The following is a 23,658-nucleotide window of genomic DNA, read 5'->3' on the forward strand; positions in this document are numbered from 1 at the left end:
GAAATTAACTATTAATTCATCAATTAATCTTCAATTTTTTTGATCGATCAAAATTGTTTTGATTTGTACTCACCTCTCCGCCGGCTTCAGGGAGTTCCGTCAGAGATCCGGTGATGTCACGGCCACCGGCAGGGCTTGCCGTGTCCATCTGAGGGGCTCCTTTGCTGTGCCTTCATATCTGCATGTCGGCGGGACCTTACTATCTGCCACACGCAAGGGCTGTTACACTTCCCTCTATCAATCTGGGATTCTACAGCCATCCACTGGGAGTTGTGATAGTTCCCTTCACGGGACATCTACATGCCGACGGACTGATGTTAACTTCTCCTCATCTTGATTCAGCAGTGGCATCGTTGTACACATTTTTATACCAGTATCATACTTAGCTACGTGTTTTTATGACTGCTTTTGCTACCGTTTGGTATTACTCGCACCATTTTTACAGTTTATGTAGCTACATCGATTTTATCTCCAGTGCAATATTTATTTTGTTACCTGCTTGAAGACTATAAAAGTTTTAATGCTATTCCCATCGAGCGCTGCCTTTGTGTGTTTTTTGTATCCTGCTATCCATTTTTCCAGTGGTTGGTAGCTGGGAATCAGCCTGCAAGGAGATCAGCTAAAAGTAGTTGGATCTGTATGTGCGTTATAATTAATCGAAATTAGTCGATTAATCGGTAAAAAAAAAATCGATTAATCGAACACAAAAATTTTGATCAGTAACAGCCCTACTTAATATCTACCTTAAATCACATTGCTATTTGCCTAGCGTACTTGTTTGTAGCCTAAATACTGAAATTTGCACCTAAAAATGTAATTTAGTAACTTTTGTGAAATGCCAGTAAAAACCTGTCTGTTCCAGTAAATTTCAGGTGTCGTGCCAGTAAATTTCAATCTGGTAGGTTGGCAACACTGAGCGTGTAACATGCTCCACCTCTCCCCCCAAACCCCAATCCCCCCTCCCATTGACAGTGGGCAGGGGATCCTCTCCCCACACCAACTGCCACCTTTCAAAATTGGCGTGGCTGTGCAGGGATCTGCCTGCTGAGCTGCACCATTAATTCACAGAAACTTGAGATTTAAAAAACGACAAGCCCAGTCTGGCACCGTGGTATATGGCTTGTAGTTCTTAATGACCTTTGAGTGCACTGATGAGTGTCATTGTAGTTCATTCACAATTCTTCTAGTTTTATAACTGAAAGCCTATATGGAGGTATGGGCACAAAGTTGGAAAACATGTCTGCAGGAGCCTGACATTACACCTAAGATCTACTGATTGTGGGTGCAATGCTCTGAAACCAGGGGAACCTTTAAAGCTGAAGTTTCAACAGAAAATGTTTTTTGGCCATTTACACTGTAATAGTAAATGTAGCAAGGTCACGGACCTCCAAAGGCCTAACGGTAACCTCCAGAGTCAGGGATAGCTTACATCCGTCTTTGTAGAGTGGGTTACAGGGCATCATGGGTGTGATGCAAGATGGAGTGATGGGCGCCAGACACTTTTTGAATGCGCCAAACACTTTTTGAATGCAAAAGAGATTTATTGTCTCTTAACAGAACTTTGTAGAGTGGGTTAGGGCCAGGACACCCTTAAGTAGATGCAATGATAATTGGGAGACTCCGAAACTTCTACAGGTAGACAGCTATACAGTGGTTTAGTTGCACAAAGCCACAGGTTTTTTTCTGCACTATTTCAAACTTCCAGCCACTGGCATCATAACAACCAGTGATGTCATAAGTGTTGAAAAGAAGGGTGTTGAATACCTGCACAGCATCTTTGTTTTACCCTCCCCTGCCTTCTCTGTAAACACTGGGGTTACATTAGCTGAGTGATGGAGAGAAACTGAGGGAGAGGAGAAACATTGGAATACTAGTCGATACCAGTGTGCAAAAGTGTATTTGCTTTGGAGGAATAAATCACCTCTAATGTTGGGTGTCCCATGTGTGTCTATGCTGCCGCATTATGTAAAACTATTAGAATAGTTTTTTACATTTTAGAATGGGGTGCCTTGAGACTGTCCACAATTTTAAAGGGTGCCTCGACTGAAAAAAGGTTGAGAAACACGGATTTTAAAGCGGAGTTTCGGCCCCAATTTCACTTTTTAAATATAAATACCCCTGTAATACACAAGCTTAATGTATTCTAGTAAAGTTAGTCTGTAAACTAAGGTCCGTTTTGTTAGGTTGTTACAGCATTTAGACACTTTATAAAATAGAAATTGACTGGGGCCATCTTAAGTGTGGGCATCATGAAGCCAGACTGTATGACTTCCTGGATTTCAGCCTTGCAAATCTCGCACATGCTCAGTGCTGCACAAGCATTGTCAGATCAGGTTTCAGCACCTGTGCTGCCCAAGTCACATGATTCTTTGAGACTGGGGAGTGCACAGACTCCTGGAAAGTTACACCCACTACATTCCCAGGAGTCTGTGCGGTGTAGGTTAGGAAGCATTAAGCACCTAGGTGCAGGAAGTGGGAAGATTAACTATTCTGCCTAGCAACAACACTTTGAAGGCATCTAAAAAAAAAAAATGTTTTCAAAAGGACTAAGGACATTTTTTTAAAACTACTGATGTAATGTTATATTTATGGGTGGAACTCCACTTTAAGTTATAATAATTTTTGGCACTTTTTAATCACATTATGATATGGCAATTACTATCATGGAATGAGGATTGATGATTGTTTAATTTTTATTTTATTTAAGTAGCACAAGCATTTAGGCAGCACAACCACATATTGTTTTTGTATTTAAGTTTCCTTTAAATGTTCCCAAATTAGGGACCTCTGAACAATTGGAGCAAGCCATATGCATTCATATCCATAGAGATGTTCTTGAACTATCTATTCTTATACATTTTGCAGTTCTGGTCCCTTCTGGATGCTTCAATATTGACACAGGAAAGATTTGGAGTTATAATGCGGGACAAAAGTCCCTCTTTGGACAGAGTGTGATGCAGTACAAGGAAAATTCAGAGAAAGGGTAAGTGCTATTGATATAAAATTCTTGACATTTACACTGTTCAAAAGCCATAATAATGTATGTTGCTATCCTAGTCAGCTGCAAAAATGTAACTGAAAGGGGATCTAAACTGTATCTGAGCACCACAAACTGAAAATGCCATTTAATTCATTTTTAATATTCAAAGCAAACACCCCTATCCATCCATCTTTCCATGTCACTATGTTTTATTTTGTTGAGAAATCACTTTTTTTAAAAAAAACTCCTAGCATTTCAAGTTGCAGCCATCTTGTAGCATTTACTTCCTGGAATCCATCTGCCTTTAGCTCAAGCATGCAGGCAAAAGGGTGTGCTTATAGCTGAGAAAGCCCCTCTTCCAGTTAAAAGAAAAAAATGCACATGAAGATTCCTGGAATGTACATCATCAGGAAGCAACTAAAGAAGTTACATTAGCAGCATAAGGATTAGAAATAGTTCAAGGCAACATTTTTCTTTGGTTTTAAATTGAGTGGATATGGATTAGAACTTCTGTCAGTTTATTGCTGTCTGTGTCTCGATTAGGGAGATGCATCTTCTCTATTTGTCCTGTTTACCATTATCATTGAAAATGAAAGAAAATCCCAAATTGGGCTGTCTCCAGAAAAGTAACAGAGGGGAAAACTTGCAGGGGGGACACTGGTTCTGGTGGCCCGGGGGCCCCCAAGGGATTCCCTTATTTGCAGAGATTTCCCCTCACTTCCTGTTTTGGCTATTGGACAGAAAGTGAAGGTAAATCTCCCCAAAGGGGCACAGATGGCAAAAAATAACGAACAGTAGCATACCTCCTAACATTTTAAAAGTCCACTGCGGGACAGTTGTTGAGCGGGGGGGGGGGGGTAAGCCGAATTGAAGTTGTTGAGCGGGGGATAAACCACATTGAAGTTGTCATCTACACAAGTTCGCATTAACGTTGTTGACGGGGGGAGGTGTGACCTGCTGTTGTGCTGCCGGGTCTGTCCTGTCCATGCTGCAATGTACCGTCTCCGCCTGTCCTCCACCTCAGAGGTGGCCAGAGTGCAGATGGATGCCGCTGCCATCATCCCCATGGCTCCACGATCCTTCCTCTTCAAAGCCAGAGACCTTGCCTGTAGCTGCATTAGGCCGCCGAGTGGTCACCGCGGGAGTCGGAGAAGTGAAAAAGATGGGTGGAGCCAGGGTAACACTGACACAACCTCGCTCTGGAAGTCTTTGTGTGTGAGTGTGTGACGTCACTGGTTGTTAGACGCCAAGCGGGGCGGCCATAGCAACCAGTTATCAGTTAGGGTGGCTGCAACTTTGGTATGTGTCAGGGAACCGCAGCCCAAATGCGGAACACTGCCGAACCTCGCGGGAGAACTTAGGGTATCTGGTGACAAGATGTCACTCACTTGTTCTGGCACTGGGCTGCGGGAATTTAGCTATGATCGCGGGACTGCGGGACACACTTCAAATCGCAGGAAATTCACGCAGAATCCGGGACGGTTGGGAGGTATGCAGTAGCTTCCTTACTCTATCCATAATGGAAAAAAAAAGGAGTTTTGCCTGTAGTTGTACTTTAATGTTGATTGAGGGTTTTGTTCCGCTTTAAAATTACAAAATAACTTTGAATTTACATTTCAAACTTATCTACTGAAAACTTTAAAAATTACAACAAAGTCATTGAAATTATGCTCAGATAATGCTAAACAATATAAAGAGTTTTAATATTTCACAGATTAATACCTTAGAAAGAAGACTGCTTTAGAGGTACAAAGCCTAGAAGGGGTAAGGACTGTAAAATTTGTGTGGATAGGCAAAGGGTATTGGCCCAAACCTAACTTATTCATTTAGTATCATATTATTCCAGAAAGGAGGAAGTTTGCCTACGTGCAAATACAAATTGCTTACAGAGAAGATTTGTTATGAATATTTGCATTTATGAAACTAAAAGGGAATTAAAATACAGAAATCTTACTAAAACATTTAATAAAAACCATTGAAACAAAAATACAGAAATCTTAAATATCTAAGTAGAATAGTTGATGCCTGGGGTTAGTAAGAAACACAGAATGAACCCCTGGCTTTGGTTAGGCCCCAGAGAAATATCAACTTATGCCAGGTTGGCTGCCTTGCAGATGTATCTTGGGAGATTAAAAGAGACAAAAAGAGGAAACCGGAGGGCGCACCGACCTAGTGTGATACTGATTGGTAGATTTTATTAAAATAGTAAAAACAAATCATAATACTCACAAAGGGAGTGTTAAAAACAGGCCTTGAGTAACAATGCAGCAAAGAACCAACACTATCGGCATAACACGATATTGTTTTGATCCGTGACCGTGGCTAGGGCTGACGCGTTTCAGGGGAGAACCCCTTTCCTCAGAGCTTGGTGGTCTGCAGTGCTTCCTCACCATGGGACTTGTCTCAATAAATACTAACTTAGGTAAGTGGAAAAAACACCCCTCCCACAAAGGAGGAGGTGCATATCCGGGAACCCACCCACATGTCCACCACCCTTCCCTTCCCCTCCCTCCATGTCTATATCCAGCCATCAGTAATGTTATTACACCATCCAGAATGCACTAGACACAGCAATGTATACAGGAATGAAAATACAAATATATACCATAATATGACTGGCCTTTTCAGTGGATAACCACCGCCAAAAGGAAGGGGGGGGGAATTTTGGGGGGAAGTATATTACGTGGAGCGAGCCACCAGACTTGTGCAAGTGTAAAATTGCACACCCATTACATAAAAGACATATATTTATATTAAAATTTAAATTTTAAATGGACACATAATACATAAATCATAAAGAATTAATTATTAATTATTAAAATCCAGTTAAAAACAAAACACAATTTAATCCAGTTAAAAAACACACAATTAAAATGATAGTAATAGTGTTACCTATGGTCATATGCCCAACCTTAATGGTATAGATACGCACTCACAGAAGTCCCAGGTGATTGGTAGATGGAAAGACTGCAGACCCTCCAGATATCTACATAGCTAACCGTGCAATAATACTGTTACAACCTCCCACAGTGCCCCTAGGGACACCTACCAAAAGGTATCCCTAATTGGTACTACATATGATTTTGTGAATCGACTAGAATAGATATATAAAAATAAATAAATTAAAGATTAAATGGATGTAGGCCACGATGGACTGGTGGCATAAACATCCATTTTTAAGGGTGTTCAATATTAATAGTCCATTTAAATTCTTATCTATTTTACATTACTAAATGATTAATAGATGAATTACTACTGCACTGGCTACATTTCCCATCTATTTTGAGGGAAAAAGGGTTGCTTTGGAAATTAATATATGAATAATTTTGGATGATTTTGAGGGGGAAAGGAATTGAAGGGAGGGGATGCGGGCAGGGGGAAGGAGGGGGGGGGGGAAATGGAAGAGGACAAGAGCATTACTATTCCTCTTCCTGCTCATGTTATAGTGTGCAGTTCTATTTCTTCGTTTAGTCCATTCGGCACCATAGTGCCCAGAGTGAAAATCCAAAAAGCTTCTCTTTTGCAGAGAATTTGATGTTTTTTCCCCCTGTCCAGGTCATTTTGAATGGCCTCTATACCAAAGACTTTGAGGCCCTCCACTTCTCCATCATGAACTTCTCTAAAATGTTTGGGTATGGAGCCTTTATCTTTTTTTGTGGAGATACTGCTCCTATGTTCATTCATTCTGGTTCTTAGTTGTCGTGAAGTACGCCCCACGTAAAGCAGGCCACATGGGCACATAATGCCATAGATCACAAACTCAATTCCACAATTAATGAATTGTTTGATCTTATGCCGTCTTCCGTCCACCCCAAAAACTTCTTTTTTTCTATGATGCATGTGTATGCAATTACCACATGTGTTCACCCCACATTTGTAACTTCCTTTCTGGTCGAAGATCGTGGACCAGGGGCTTTCAAGTCCTTTGTTTCTACTGTTTTTCTTGACTCTACTAGGAGCCACAATACTTCTCAATTCCTTCGGTCTTCTAAAGACCAAATTGGGATGCGATGGAATGCAAGTCTTGAGGAATGGGTCTGCTGTCAGAATCTTCCAATTTCTTTTAAAGATTTTTTGTATAGTGGAAGCTCTGCTGTTATATCTAGTACAGAAGCGTGTTGTCGATATTACGCCCTCTTTAGGTTTCACGATTTTTCCGCTTACTGACCCATCGTTCTCATAGAGTTGGAGGTACTTCTGAAAGGCTTCCTCTACGTGTGCTTCTCCATATCCTTTTTCTCTGAATTTCTCTCTCAGAATCAGACTCTGTGCTTCGTAGTCATTCTTCTGGGTACAGGTTCGTTTCAGGCGACAAAACTGGCCAAAGGGGATATTTCTTATCCACCTTGGATGGTGTTGGCTTGAGGCATGTAAATAAGAATTTCCCGCACTTGATTTAAAATGTGTCTTTGAAAGTATCATGCCGCTCTCATCTGCTCTCAACTCAAGGTCTAAGAAGATTAGTGATTCTTTATCCACCACATGTGTAAAAGAAATCCCAAAGGGGTTACTACCACAGTGTGCCAGGAATCCTTCCAACTCTTCGTCGCTGCCATCCCATATGATTAGGATGTCGTCTATATATCGTGAATATAGTATTAGATTTTTTGCGAAAGGGTTGTTGTCCCATATATATTTAGATTCCCAGTATCCCATGAAAAGATTTGCATAACTGGGGGCAAATCTGGCCCCCATGGCAGTACCCCTTATCTGTCTATAGAAACAGTCTAGGAAGGAGAAGTAATTGTGTGTGAGAGTGAATTCTATGCAATCACGAATGAACTGTGCCTGTCGTGGATTGAATTTTCGTGCCTCAGCCAGGTAATATTCAATGGCTCTGAGCCCAAATTCGTGTTGTATACACGTGTAAAGTGATATCACATCCAGTGATAACCACCTGTATCCTCTTTCCCACTTGTATGACATCAGAATCTCCAAAGCATGTCCCGAATCCTTGATGAAGGATGGTAGACTGACCACCAGGTTTTGCAGGAAGTAGTCGAGGTAGCTCCCTAGGTTACTGGACAGACTATCAATACCCGCGACGATCGGTCAGCCCGGTGGTCTCTCTATGCTCTTGTGGATCTTCGGAATATGATAGAAATGTGGAACTACTGGGTGCTTGGAATATAGGAACAGGAATTCGCTTTTCGTCAAGATCTTATCTGAGACGGCCTTTTCCAACAATTTCTTAAGTTTCTTATTGTATAGTACCGTCGGGTCCCATAGTAATCTCTCGTATGTTGTGGTGTCCTCGATCAGTCTAAATGCTTCTTCCAAATATTGTTCCTTATCTTGTATCACCAGGCCTCCACCTTTATCTGCCTTCCTTATTATAATGTCTGAATTAATCTTCAGGCTATTTGGGATTTCTATATTGGGATTTCTTTTACCTTTGTGACCTTTGCTTCCTTTTCTTGGGAGATTGCCATCATCAGGCTTCCTCTCTTAATTTCTAGAGCCCTCCCACTTTGCTTCATCAAAAAAAAAATCAAAGTTTGCATCCCCTGATCACTGAGGTCCAATTTTTCAGTGTGTCTGGAAGTAGATGGCTACTCAAATTTGTATTACTATTGTTACTACAGTTTCTCTTTAATGCTAAACAAGTGTGTCCTACACATGTTTGCATTTGTATGTATGTGTACAAAGTTATAGGGTTGATTTTAACTTAAATTAACTTGAAAAGTAAATAGCCTATTTGTCTTTAGCAAGTCAAGTCCAATATGTTGGAGTTGCCTTTCAAAGCTTAACTGCACTTCCAGTTTAAAGTGGACATGTGCGATTCCGTTCGTAATGAATAGATTTTTGTAAGAATTTGTACATTCGGATCAATTCGAACCTCCGAATAGATGAAAGTACTAAAATACGAAAATTACGGAATTACGAATAGGCAAAATAACGAACTAGCGAAAATACGAACTTACAATTGGACAAACTTACTAAAATACGAAATACCGAAACAGCAAAAGAATGAAAATTACATCTATAACGAACGATTTGCATTCCGTATTTTAAATCCTTTGTCTGTTCGTAATAATGTATATTCGTATTTTCATTCGTATGTTCGTATTTTCATTTGTGTGTTTTGTAAATCCGTTTCCTTGTCTGTAAATTTGTGTACTCGAATCGTTCTTTCCAATGGGCACTGGGCAATGTAGTTAGTGAGTGATGTATCTTACTTAATATCTTAGCCGATCAGCTTATCTCTTTTGTGCTGAGTCACATTGGACAGTGTAAAGCCTCGTACACACGATCGGACTTCAAACAAACTTTTCCGTGGATTTTTGTCCGAAGGGAGTTGGCCGAACTTTTGTTGCCGAAAAGTTTGTTCCGTTTGCAGAGCGAACATTTGTCAGATGAAAACCGAGAAAGTTTGTCCGGTCAAATTTTTGGGAAAACTTGCTAATCTTGAAGTTTGTTGGCAAAAAGTCAGACCGTGTGTACATGGCTTAAGAGAAAGTCTATCTTAATATGGATTAGCTGCGTGTTGAAAATGAAACTAAAATACGAGATTGCGAGTGACCGCGCCGCGATGTATTTACGAATCCATTAAACGAAAATTATTATCTAACAAAATTACGAATTTCGAATCAACGAAAATAAATTAGACAGAATTACGAATCATTCAGTATCAACGAAAATAAAACTGTTACGAAAAACGAACGGGTCCGAATAGGAAAACTTGCGCCTTACGAAATACGAACGGGTCCGAATAGGAAAACTTGCATCTTACGAAATTACGAATCTTTACGAATCTATGGAACGAGACGAAACAAAAAAAAAAAAAAACGGTTGTAAAGCTTCCTGTTTTTTCACCTTAATGCATCCTATGAAATACGAACGGGTCCGAATAGGAAAACTTGCATCCTACGAAATTACGAATCTTTACGAATCTATGGAACGAGACGAAACAAAAAAAAAAAACGGTTGTAAAGCTTCCTGTTTTTTCACCTTAATGCATCCTATGCATTAAGGTGAAAAACACCTTGCACTCTCGGGCCCCCCAGCCCCCCCGTTTTACTTACTTAAGCCACAAAACTCCATGGGCTCGTTCCTACGATGGTTTCCCCGAGCTTGAGGCGGCTTGTCATTAGAGATTGATAGCAGCGCAGCCTTTGGCTCCTGCTGCTGTCAATCAAATCAATGACACGTTGTGATGGGGCCAAGTGATACAGTCGGTGGCTATAACCACTGGCTGTATCATGGGAGCACGCCTGCAAGCTAACCCCCTTGGGAGAGTGCTTCCAAAGAAGGGGGTTAGCTCTTGCGGGGAGGAGCCGAGACAGCCGCCGAGGGACCCCAGAAGACCAGGATTGAGGCCACTCTGTGCAAAACAAACTGCACAGTGAAGGTAAGTATGACATGTTTGTTATTTAAAACAAAAATTACCTTTACAACCCCTTTAAATAGGACACGTGCAATTTGTTTCTGTCCGAATATAAATTCAGACACATTTTTGGTTATTCGGAGATTCTCCAAATTTTGTTTTGTTTATTTGTTTTGAAAAACACTTGAAAAATGATCGACCAATTTGAATTCTGTGTGAAGAAAATCAGGTTGTTAGGAGCGGGCTACAAAGCTGGCAACCGCGTCCTTAACCACTTCAACCCTGGAAGGTTTTACCTGCTTCCTGACCAGGCCATTTTTTGCGATACTGCACTGTGTCGCTTTAATTGACAATTGCGCGATCGTGCGATGCTCAAAAAAATTATGTCCTTTTTTTCCCCTACAAATAGAGCTTTCTTTTGGTGGTATTTGATCACCTCTGCCGTTTTTATTTTTTGCACTATAAACAAAAAAAGACAATTTTGAAAAAAAATATATATTTTTGACTTTTTGTTATAATACATATCCCAAAAATTAAAAAAATGTATAATTTCTTCATCAGTTTAGGCCAATATGTTATCTTCTACATATTTTTGGTGAAAAAATCCCAATAAGTGTATATTGATTGGTTTGCACAAAAGTTATAGCGTCTACAAAATAGGGGATTGATTTAGGGACTTTTTTTCATTGTTTTTACCGGTAATGGGGGCGATCTGCGATTTTTATCTTTGCGGCGGATAAATCTGACTCTAATGCTGCGTACACACAGTCGTAATTTCCGACAACAAATGTTCGATGTGAGCTTGTTGTCAGAAAATCCGACCGTGTGTAGGCTCCATCGGACATTTGCTGTCGGAATTTCTGACAGCAAATGTTTGAGAGCTGGTTCTCAATTTTTCCGACAACAAAAGTTCTTGGCGGAAATTCCGACCGTGTGTACACAATTCAATGCACAAAAATTCTACGCATGCTCGGAATCAATTTGACGCATGCTCGGAATCATTGAACTTAATTTTGCTTGGCTCATCGTAGTGTTGTACGTAACCGCGTTCTTGACGTTCACAATTTCCAACAACATTTGTGTGACCGTGTGTATGCAAGACAAGTTTGAGCGAATATCTGTCGGAAAAGAATCCACGGTTTTGCTGTCGGAATGCCCGATCGTGTGTGTGCGCGGCATTAGTGACACTGATCCCTGTATTAACTACTGGCAGGGAAGGGATTAACTACAGGGGTGATCAATGGGTTAAATGCGCTCCCTGGGAGGTGTTTCTAACTGTGGGGGGGAAGTGGATTCACTGGAGGAAAGGAGATTGGGATTCAGCTTAGCTGAAACACGATCTCTCTCTTTTCCTCCCTGACAGAGCAACGGTGTGCTTTTGGTTATATCAGCTCACCATTCCTTCTGTGAACGATCGGCGGGTCACAGTGTCCATCCAACCACAGCAGGAGCGGGGGCGCGCGCACTCCCCCTAAGCCGCGTTCACGGAATCACATGCAGGCACGTGATTTTGTGCACCCGGGCGTAAATGTACGCGGGGAGGTCCAGAAGCGGTTAACAACCGATGACTCATCGTTTGTCAGCGGGCTTCCCCACTGATAGCTAGGGGTCTAAAACCACCCCCCCTGTTAGAGCTCTCCAATCATCCGGGAGCATGACAGTCCCTGATTGCAGAGCAATATTTCTTGTCAGGAGTTGTGTCAGAAGCCATTACTTCTGCACAGATAGCAAGGGTTAATTCTTTACAGCATTGTGGCAGGGGGCAGACTTTTCTATCTAAGTTGTGGCTGCTTTCTAAAGAAAATTATTGCTTTCACACTAGGACGGTGCGCTTGCAGGACGGGAAAACAAGTGGGCGGTGCGGGAGCAGTCTATACACTGTGGGCCAGATTCACAGTGGAGATACGATGGCGTATCTCCTGATACGCCGTCGTATCTCTGTTTCTATCTATGCGACTGATTCATAGAATCAGTTACGCATAGATAGCCAGAAGATCCGACAGGTGTAATTGTTTTACACTGTCGGATATTAGGATGCAATACCGCGGCCGCCGCTGGGGAGAGTTTGCGTCGTAAATCAGCGTCGGGTATGCAAATTAGGAGTTACGGCGATTCACAACGGATTTACGCGTTCGCTATGTCGCCGCTAGTCTAGTTTCCCGTCGCAAAGTTAGTCGTCGTTTTAGCTGCCCTAACTTTAGTCAGCAAGTGTATTGCTGTCTAAAGTATGGCCGTCGTTCCCGCGTCGAAATTTAAAAATCAACATCGTTTGCGTAAGCCGTCCGGGAATACGGAATTACGCTACGCGCGTCCCCGTTCGAAAAAATGACGTCACGGCGCGCAACGCACGACGGGAGTTCGGAAACGGAGCATGCGCGGTAGGTCCGGCGCGGGAGCGCGCCTAATTTAAATGGCACACGCCCATTTAAATTGCCCCGCCTTGCGCCGGAGGCCGCCGGCGTAGGTTTTCATCGCAAGTGCTTGGTGGATCAGGCACTTGCGATGAAATCTGTGAATCTGGCCCTCTTTGTACAATATATAAGGTTTTAGAAGCAGCATAGTTTTAATTAGGAGTTTTTTTGACTTTCCGTTACTCATCTGCTCACATACCTTGACATTGTCTTTGCTTTGGTTTAAATTTTGTGCGTCATTTTGTTTTCCACTACCAACCTCAGATAAATGTCACCGGAGAACAATCATATCTTTACATTATGCAGAGACAGAATATGGGCAAGCTTTGCTTTCTTCAATACATGACACACATCGCTGTGGTTTTATGTCTGTCAGGTCCCTTATGACTCAGAATTATGAGATTGTCTCAAAGTCTATAGAAATATTTATGGTTTTCTAGCAGAAGGCAAGTTATATACTGCACCGAGGAACAAGAAGGTTGCTAAAATATTTTACCATCTCAGATGCATTTACTAACTTTATATTACGAAATGCGCACTCAGTACTTCATGTCACAAACCAAACGCTTTAGGGTTTGTTTATACATTTTATTTATACGGTTTGTTGCCCTTTGAAGAGCGATCCATGGTGGAACACTTTTCAGAGGAGGTTTGACAGGCAGTGAGGAGATAATGTCACCTCTTCACTGCCTGTTTTAACCCCTAAAAGTCCACACTGCCAAACTGCAGCAGTGTGTATTGCACTTGAATCATGCAGGGTGTGGGGATCATTTTTGCAAAGCATCTCAGCAGCAGCATGTGTAGACCCCCCCCCCCCCCCTTCATCTTAGGGGGGTGGTTGGGAGTCTAGTTAATATCTTTCTTGAAAGAAAGAAAGTTACCGCTCCAGGTGGGTTTTGTTAGGATGATCAGTATGGTCTCAGGAGATCAAGGGTGCTGGCAATGCACAAGGCAACAAGTGGAAAAAGAAAATATGGACAGCCACACTCCAAAAAACCTTGATGGTTGTCTTTATTTAAAAAAGGAAAAATGCACTACAAGTCACAGCACACTACACGGGAGTAAAACAACTGACGGGTTTCGCACTATAAATTAGTGCTTAATTATAGCAGCTATAATTAAGCACTAATTTATAGTGCGAAACCCGTCAGTTGTTTTACTCCTGTGTAGTGTGCTGTGACTTGTAGTGCATTTTTCCTTTTTTAAATAAAGACAACCATCAAGGTTTTTTGAAATGCGACTGTCCATTTTTTTTTTTTCCATTTAATATCTTTCTTGGCCGGGAGCGAATTCAAGAATTTTAAATTTGTTTGTTCCCATTTGACAAAAACTATTTTTTTTGCTCACTTTCATCGAAACTGATTGTGGAATCATCCATTTTAACTCTTCGATAATTGAACAAATGCACTGAAAACAACAATTCTCTAAGGCCTCGTACAGACGACCGGATCTATCCGATGGGATTGATCCGCGGATCAGTTCCAGCAGATAGATCCAGTCGTCTGTACGTCCGAGCGGACATTTCCCAGCGGATAAAAATGTTGTAGCATGCTACAAAATCTATCCGCTGGGATCCAGTCCAGCGGACGGATTCGGTCGTCTGTACAGACTCACCGGATCAGTCCGTCCGTTTCCCTCCCTCGCATGCGTCGTAATGATTCGACGCATGCGTGGAAGTATTTACCTTCCAGCGTCGCGCACGTCGCCGCGTCATCGTGGCGACGACGCGACACGTCACCGCAGATGTATTCCGCGCGGATTTGGATCTGATGGTGAGTACAGCCATCAGATCCAAATCCGCCAGAGGATTTATCCGCTGGAAACGGATATCCTCTCGTGTGTACGGGGCCTTAGAAATATTCTATAGATGTAAGACCAGCTTTTCTGCGTTCCTTGGATTCTTCAACAGAGTCACTACTGACTTGGATGTTGCAAATAAACGAAAAAAGGAAAATGTTGGGTCAATTTTACAACTAGTCAAAAGACTAAAGATGATGGGCTAGATTCACGTAGATCAGCGGATCTTTAGATCCGCTCGATCTATCTGATTTAAGATACGCTGCCGCAAGTTTGAGAGGCAAGTGGGTAATTCACAAACCACTTACCTCCAAACTTGCGGCGGCGGATCGTAAAACCCCCGGCGGAATTCAAATTCCGCGGCTAGGGGGAGTGTACTATTTAAATCAGGCGCGTCCCCGCGCCGATTTAAATGAGCATGCGCCGTCCGCGAAATTTCCCGGCATGCATTGCTCCCACTGACGTCACTAGGACGTCAGTGGTTTCGACGTGAGCATAACTTGCGACGCGCGGGTTTCTGAATCGGCGTACGCAAACGACGTAAAAAATTCAAACTCGACGCGGGAACGACGGCTATACTTAACATTGGCTGCAGGGGTAAGTATACGCCGGGAAAACCGCTACGTAAACGTCGTAACAACACTGCGTCGGGTCCGCGTACGTTCGTGAATTTGCGTATCTCGCTGATTTACATATTATTCAGCGTAAATCAGCGGAAACGCCCCCGCGCCATTTTCAAAGTGAAAATAAGATCCGACGGTGTAACACAGTGTAACACTGTCGGATCTTAGCCATATCTATGCGTAACTGATTCTATGAATCAGGCGCATAGATAAGACCAGTGTAAGTCAGAGATACGACGGTGTATCAGGAGATACACCGTCGTATCTCTTTGTGAATCTGGCCCGTAGTATTTAACAAGACGGGGTGTGGTGTGGTGTGTTTTTTTTTTTCTCCTCCCCTTTTTTGGTATGGGGGAGGGAGTGGGGGGAAGGATAAGAGAAGGGGAGGGAAAAGGAGAAGGAGGTAAATAAAAGGTGTAGGATAGACCCATATCGACAGTGTTGTTATTATTGTTGTTATGTATATTTATGTAATGTTGAGTGTACCTAAACATGAACTTTGGTTTATGTTTAGTGTAAATGTAATGTAATGTGAATTGTGTTTACGTTTTAAAATGTTTTGAATAAAAACAAATAGAAATCTAAAAACCATATAAGAATGCTAATAACTGTTAGATAGACCCAAAAACATTTCATAAAATGTTTTTAATCAAGGCACTTTACAGCTTAGCTGGCATACAGTTGGACTCTGGATAATACTATTTATAGCAAGCCACATTTATTTGTATAATCTATTTTACAGTATTGATACTTTAGCCTGTGTGAGCACTTCCATGGCCATAGGCATAGCTCCCAACTGTCCCTGATTTTGACGGACTTTCCCTGATTTGGAACAAAGTCCCTTTGTCCCTCTTTACTCCTCAGTTGCCCCTCATTTTGGTCAAATCTATATAGTTGTATATAAAATGCACTATTAATCTTTCAAAATGTGTGTCCCAGTGCTAAACCCTTCATCCAATTTCTAAATTGTTGTATTTGTAAATTTCAAACGCCAATATAAAGGAATAGTAGTGGTACTTTTTATATATATATAATTCTCCTTTAAGGGGTGTGGCAGGGGGAGTGTCATATGCCTGCATACTTTCGTTAATAGGTGTCCCTCGTTCCCATCTCAAAAAGTTGGGAGGTATGATCATGGGTGCTTAAAAAATCCATTAACGTGCAATCGGCTTGTTGGTAGATGATCACCTCTTTGGGGCATACACATATTCCTTAGTAAATCTGTCACCTTTTAGATACATTTTATTTGTGTAGCGCCTGGCTATTTTCGGAGCCGGTGCTATGTTAAATTTAGGGGAAGTATTCAGAGAAATAGTTAGCTCTGAACTAGTTTGATTGTTTAAATTTGGGTCTCTGCTCTAGCTTGGCTATACTGTGGGCTATCCTTTTATCCGGGGACTCCCGTCACCCCTGGACGGCAGGTGGCAGCAGTGGGGTCAAGTGTGTCTGAGTATCACTCCTTAGCAGCCAATCGGGAGGTTGGGCCGCCTCTCGATATGCATGCTGGGGAGAGGTATAAAGGGGGCAGACACCATTCGCTCAAGGTTCTTCTTCTTCCTCGTGTGGCGTCCACCATTGGGGTAGCCATTTCACGACACCCCCGCATATGGCCCTCCTAACCGGGGTGTGTGTGGGTAGCAGTGTTTCTGGTTCCGGGACCACGTTGGCCCGGAGCAATTAATCTGCTGTGTGCGGGTCCAGTGATCGACTGGGTCCCCAATCTGGAGGAGGTCCCGAGCTGTCCGTCCAATTGGAAGAAGCTGACCGATGTCCGAAGGATACCAAGCACGAGGCTGGTGTTCCAGGAGGGGCCTGCCCATTCATCAGAGGACAACCTGGGTTCTGACAGGCTGGATGTTGATCGCCTGTCAGTTGCTAACTCCGCAAAACTACCTGAAGGAGATCCGGGTGCTGAATCTACTGAAAGAGGATTCCGGATCATAATTGTCTTGAATCTTTTGGGAGGGTCTGTGGCAGAGACTTAATCCTAAATTCGAGTGACTGGCTGCCAGGCTGGTGAGAGAGGCCTGTCCAGGTGTGTTATAGCCGGCTGGAGTGGCGAAGTAAAGTATCGTTGGAAGCAGGACTGTTTCCTGTATTCAGTTGCATCTGAGGCCCCGTACACACGACCGAGTTTCTCGGCAGAACTCAGCCAGAAACTCGATGGGAGACGTATTCTGCCGAGAAAACCGGTCGTGTGTACACTTTTCGCCTAGGAAACCGACGAGGATCTCGTCTGGCCAAAAAGAGAACATGAATATAAGAAGTGAAAAATGCGCATACCAAAAAGAAACTTAAAAAAGCAGCAGACTCAAAATGTTATACAGCATATAAATCAATAGTTGAAAAGTGGGAGTTGCGCTAAAAATAATAATAAATGAGTGACCATATATAAATAAAAATGAAAAAAGCGCTGAGCCAGAGTCAGCTCAATCAAAAACCAAAATGTAGAATATAAAATCTCAATGTGTGTTCATAAACAAATCAATAAAAAATATATATATTATATAATTGAAGAAAGTCCCCAAAAAAAGTCCAAAAACACTAGGAAGTGAATCCAAATCTGTGGTTTAAAGTTGGGACAATATCCAAGTGAAAGAATTCAGGCTTGACCCTTACCAGAAGTGTAGATCCCAGAGGATCAAGAAGAGCCATCCATACTGTAGCCACAAATATGTGGAGCGGTCCTATGTGGAGCGGTACAGGGGTTCCTACTTCCGTAGACTCAGCCCAGTGAAAAATAAAGGGAAAAAAAAGAAAAACAAAAATAGTGCCGTGACCACGTCTATACGAAGACGAAACGTTGGGAGGTTGGCGTGCTGACGTCATCGCGTACAGAGGACGTGCCTCGTTTGTTTGTTTGCCGGCCGGCTACATTTTATCCCTGCTGCATTGAATCTTTTTAACTGTAAGTGCTCTACTTTTTTTATTAATTAAACCTTGATGGTATTTCACTATGAGAGTTTGCATATCTTTCATGGTTCCTGGTTACCTGACCTCTGGATCAAAATGACCTGCCTGACAAGCGTCTTCCTGCTGTAGATCGTTACACACTGACATGCAAAACTGATCCTTTGAGGGTCGCTTATCTTTGGTAAGGGTCAGTGTGTTCGTTTGGTGGTGGGACCCCAGCTTTACTGCACAGTGTCTGTCAACTTTAGCCACTGGGAGTTAGTCTGTGTCTGCTTATCATCCGTTTTTGCACTATTTTTGTTTTTCTTTTTTTTCCCTTTATTTTTCACTGGGCTGAGTCTACGGAAGTAGGAACCCCTGTACCGCTCCACATAGGACCGCTCCACATATTTGTGGCTACAGTATGGATGGCTCTTCTTGATCCTCTGGGATCTATACTTCTGGTAAGGGTCAAGCCTGAATTCTTTCACTTGGATATTGTCCCAACTTTAAACCACAGATTTGGATTCACTTCCTAGTGTTTTTGGACTTTTTTTGGGGACTTTCTTCAATTATATAATATATATATTTTTTATTGATTTGTTTATGAACACACATTGAGATTTTATATTCTACATTTTGGTTTTTGATTGAGCTGACTCTGGCTCAGCGCTTTTTTCATTTTTATTTATATATGGTCACTCATTTATTATTATTTTTAGCGCAACTCCCACTTTTCAAAAAGAGAACATGTTCTCTATTTCCTCGTTAGTCAATGGGAAAAGTTGGCTCGCCGAGATCCTCGGCGGCTTCACAAGGAACTCGACGAGCAAAACGATGTGGCGGGAAAAAATACAAATAAAAAAAATTTGACAGCGACGCGGGAAAGAAGGGTCTACTTTTACATGGTGTACTAAGTTTACACTTTGTAAAAGCAGCCCTAATTTTGCGACGGCAAACTAATACTTACGGAAAAAAAACGAAGGGAAAAAGCTTTGTGGATCTCCGTAAGTGCTAATTTGCATACCTGACGCGGAATTTCGACGAGAAATGCCCCCAGCGGCGGCCGAGGTACTGCATCCTAAGATCCGACAGTGTAAAAGTATTACACCTGCCGGATCTTAGGAATATCTATGCGTAACTGATTCTGTGAATCAGCCGCATAGATAGAAACAGGCATACGACCGCATATCAGTAGATACGCCTGCGTATCCCTTTTGTGGATCTGGCCCAAAGTGCTTTGGAAAAATGTAAAACACGCACCACAATGCACAGAGGCTACACTGCAATAAAAGCCTCTACTTGTAATAGCAGACATGTGAACAGACCCTTTGTAGAATACTTTCATAACTCCAGTGGGAAAGGCTCTAGTTCTAGTATTATTTAGCTAATAAACAGAAATTTCCCCTGCATGAAGAAAGCACTGGTTCACTGTAAGCATGTTCTTGTATATGATTGCTGTTGATTCATATTGATTCTTCTTTCTACAGAGTTTATGTTGTTTCACCGCTAAAAGAATTTGGGAAGAGGACATTTGAAGGGATATTTAAATGTGCACTAAATAATGGTGATCTAGACTGCACAATAGACAACATTCTATCAGCGACAGGTATGTAATATTGTTGGACAGGTGCCAGAAAATTACACTCTTCTCATCAATTAAATAGGTTGTAAAGGTTTGTTTTCTAAAAAAAAAAAAAATAACAAACATGTCATACTTACCAAGGGTTTTGCACAGAGGGGCCCCTGATCCTCCTCTTCTGGTGTCCCCCAGCGGCGCTCCTGGCTCCTCCTCTTCTCGAGTGCCCCCACAGAGAAGCGCATTCCCTTGGGGCATTCGTGCGGGTGCGCTCCCGAGTCCTGCTTCTGTGTCCATTGATACAGACAGCAGGACTCATCCTCGCCCCCCAGATCCCGTGTCACTGGCTTTGATTGACAGCAGCAGGAGCCAATGTCAATAAAGCCAATGAGGACAGTGGCTGGAGCTGCTCAGCTTGTCACCGTCACTGGAACGATGGGGTTCAGGTAAGAAAAAGGGTGGTTCTGGGGGGCTGCTGCACTACAAAAGGTTTTTCACCTAATTGCACAGAATGCACATAATGCATTAAGGTGAAAAACCTTGAGGGTTTACAACCCCTTTAAAGTCCTATCATAATTTCAAACTAAATTTGGTGGGTACGTGTATTATTTCTTAGAAAAAAAAAACCTCAAGAAAACTTAAAAGCCCTCCCTTGAAGTGGCTCCGCACCATTATTTTTCAACTAAAAATGTTAGACAATGAGTAATTTTACACAATAAGCAAATATACATTTTAAGCTAAAACTGATTTAAACGCTAAATAGGAGGGTTATTTATAAAATCTTTTTACAATAACCTAACCTTCTTCCTTGAGCCCAGTAAATGTAGATATATACTATATTACCAAAAGTATTGTGACACCTGCCTTTACACACACACAAACTTTAATGGCCTCCCAGTCCTAGTCCGTAGGATTCAATATAGAGTTAGCCCACCCTTTGCAGCTTTAACAGCTTCAACTCTTCTGGGAAGGCTGTCCACAAGGTTTAGGAGTGTGTCTAGGGGAATGTTTGACCGTTCTTCCAGAAGTGCATTTGTGAGGTCAGGCACTGATGTGGACAAGCAGACCCGGCTCACAGTCTCCACCCCAAACTCACTTATCCATGTCTTTATGGACGTTGTTTGTGCAAGACATGGATGAGCGAGTTTGGGCTGGGTGAACTTCAACCTGATAGAACACCTTTGGGATGAATTAGAGCGGAGACTGCAAGCCAGGCCTTCTTGTCCAACATCAGTGCCTGACCTCACAAATGCGCTTCTGGAAGAATGGTCAAACATTCCCATAGACACTCCTAAATATACAGCCTTCCCAGAAGAGTTGAAGCTCTTATAGCTGCACAGGGTGGGCCAATTCAATATTAAACCCTACGGACTAAGAATGGGATGCCATTAAAGTTCATGTGTGTGTAAATGCAGGTGCCCCAATAGTTTTGACAATATAGTGTATATACTGTATGAATGTATATATATATATACATCCAAGTCACCCCTTGTCTCTGCCCCCCATCCAAGTCACCCCTTGTCTCTGCCCCCTACCCAGCAAGTATCATTTTGGGGTGCTATGGAATTTGTTAATGATAACAAAAAAAGCAGTAAAATAGATCCCCTGCAGCCAGCAACAAAAAAGACCCATTCCAACTCCCAGCTACAATTGACCCCCAAGCAACAAATCTTCCTCTCGGCAACAATAGATCCTCCCCAAAAAGAAAAAATAATAAATTCCCCAGCAACAATAGAACGGCCCGCAAGCATCAATAGACCCTTCAGCAGACAGCAACAATAGACCCCTCTTAGCTTGTTAGGTTAGATAATATATTTTATTGACCATAATCTTTGTATTTTGAGAAATATATCTTTTATCACATTCTAGGGCAAGGTTTTCCATATCCAACTGTGTCCCAAGCCAGAAGTTCAGATAGCACTCTGGTAAGTTTGTTAAAAACTCTTGGTAAAATGCAAAGTAGCCTTGCAGTGGGGCTTGTTTTAATCTAACAGTTTTACCTCACCCCCCGGCTCCTCCTGCACATTTTCCCATTTACAATGCAGAACTGCTGGACCTGCATTGTATGTGATGATGTCAGAGTGCTGAAGGAGGGAAGAAGAGAAAGAGATTCGGGTGACTGATCGTGTAGCTGCGAGACAGCCTGCAGAAACTGTAGACAAAAACAAACATTTAACCATTGCATTACAGGGGCAGTCCCATTTAAACTGCTTCAGGTCCGCCCTATAGCAGTTTTACTATATATACAGTACATGATCCGACAGTTCCGGGTAGAGGGCACGCATGCACGCCACCGGCCGCTTGCTTCCGATGTGATTACACACAGAGGAAGGCAATTGGCGGGTGCCAGGTATTCCATGTCCTCCGGCACCTGACCATTGTCAGGCAGAGACACAGTAGTGCGATTTGCCTATGTAAACAAGGCAAAACGCCATTCTGACAGGAGGGAAGGGATGTGTCTCTGCAAAGCAGGGAATAAATTCCTTCTATTCCTCTATTAAAAGCACTTCACACAGTATAGTAAAACATTGCTTAGGAACCCAGTTAACCCTTTTGTTGTCCCTGATGTTAACCCCCTTCCCAGCCAGTGTCAGTGCAAATTTTTAGCACTGATCACTGGCCCCCAAATAGTGTCAAAGGATCAGTTAGTGTCAGAATGTCTGCCGCAATATTGCAATCCTTCTATAAGTCGCCGATCGCCCGGACATTACTAGTAAAAAATAAATAAATAAAGATAACAATATCCCATAGTTTTTATAACTTTTGTGCAAATCAATAAACATTCGCTTATTGGGATTTTTTTTAACCAAAAATATATAGCAGAATACAATTAGATTTTTTTTTTTTTTTTTATCGGATGTTTTATAGCAGAAAGTAAAAATTGTCAGTCTTTTTCATTTTTAGGACAAAAAAGAAAAAAACTTAGTGGTGATAAAATACCACCAAAAAAAAGCTCTATTTGTGGGTACATCGTCGCACGACAACACAATTGTCAGTTAAATTAACGCAGTGCTGTATCGCAAAAAATGGCCTGGTCATAAAGGGGGTAAACCTCGTAGAGATCAAGTGGTTAAAGTGGTTGTAAAGGCACAAGGTTTTTTACCTTCATGCATTATATGTATTCTATTCAAAATTCACTATCGGATCACAAAACGCACAAAATGTCTGATTTTCAAAAGAAAATTCTTTAGAAATTCGACCATATGGCCGGCCTTAGAAGTGTAATCAAACTATAATTACTGTATGACTGTAATGGGGAAAAAAAGCTCAGACCTGCTATGGAAAAATAGAGAGGGTTGTGTATATAAAGACGCAAAATGGCAATTTGCACAGAAACATCCAATAACCTCAAAAATTACACTAGATTGCACAGATACCTTTTAATATTATTATTATTATTATTATTATTTTTTTTTTTACCATAAACTGATATACAAAAATTCGTTATTATATACAGAGTGCATTTAGATTTTTAATGTATTATAAATAATGGTGTAAATTGATTTTAATTACCAGTACCATCTAGATGTATCTATTGTTTCTGTGGATAGGATATATCATCTTTATATTTATAGTATTCATGATCCTAAAAATGTGCTTTTAGTATAATATTAATATAGGAAATGACATACATTTCTGGTGAGGTGCCATAGTTATGGTAGTTTGAAAAAGTTTTTTCCTCTTTTTGGTCTGACTTTAGCACTTCACAACTTCTGAACATTAGACAGGGAAATTACACAAGAAGCTGATGGTGAATGTATCTTTCACACTGCAGGTCTTGAAATAAGAGGCCTAGTGACTGTTATGTGTGTCAAAGTAAAATATATCTTCATGGTGGGCCAGTGTAGGGACAGTCCAGAAAACCCTGGAGACTGCTGTAAGTAGGGGGAGAACTCTTTGCCTGTCTGCATCTGGACTGACGCATTTCTGTGATCTGTATCACCAGCATAGCACTGTTGAGAGGCTACTTTATATCAGCCAAGGATGTAGGGCCATTTCCACATGGCCTTCACAGAAAGCTGGGCCTCTACATACAGGTTAAAGAAAAC

The 23,658-nt window shown here is 41.8% G+C and overlaps 1 protein-coding gene across 1 annotated transcript in view; it reads left to right on the forward strand.

Moving 5' to 3' along the window:
• ITGAE (integrin subunit alpha E) overlaps window positions 1-23,658 on the forward strand; it is a 120,859-nt gene that overhangs the window by 12,353 nt on the left and 84,848 nt on the right. Inside the window, exons 2-4 of the mRNA XM_040338624.1 lie at window positions 2,866-2,983; window positions 19,521-19,639; window positions 21,479-21,534. Of these exons, the coding sequence (XP_040194558.1) occupies window positions 2,866-2,983; window positions 19,521-19,639; window positions 21,479-21,534 (293 nt within the window). The remainder of the gene's footprint in view (window positions 1-2,865; window positions 2,984-19,520; window positions 19,640-21,478; window positions 21,535-23,658) is intronic.

The sequence above is a fragment of the Rana temporaria genome, chromosome 2 (assembly GCF_905171775.1).
Source record: "Rana temporaria chromosome 2, aRanTem1.1, whole genome shotgun sequence".
Taxonomy (NCBI): Eukaryota; Metazoa; Chordata; class Amphibia; order Anura; family Ranidae; genus Rana; species Rana temporaria.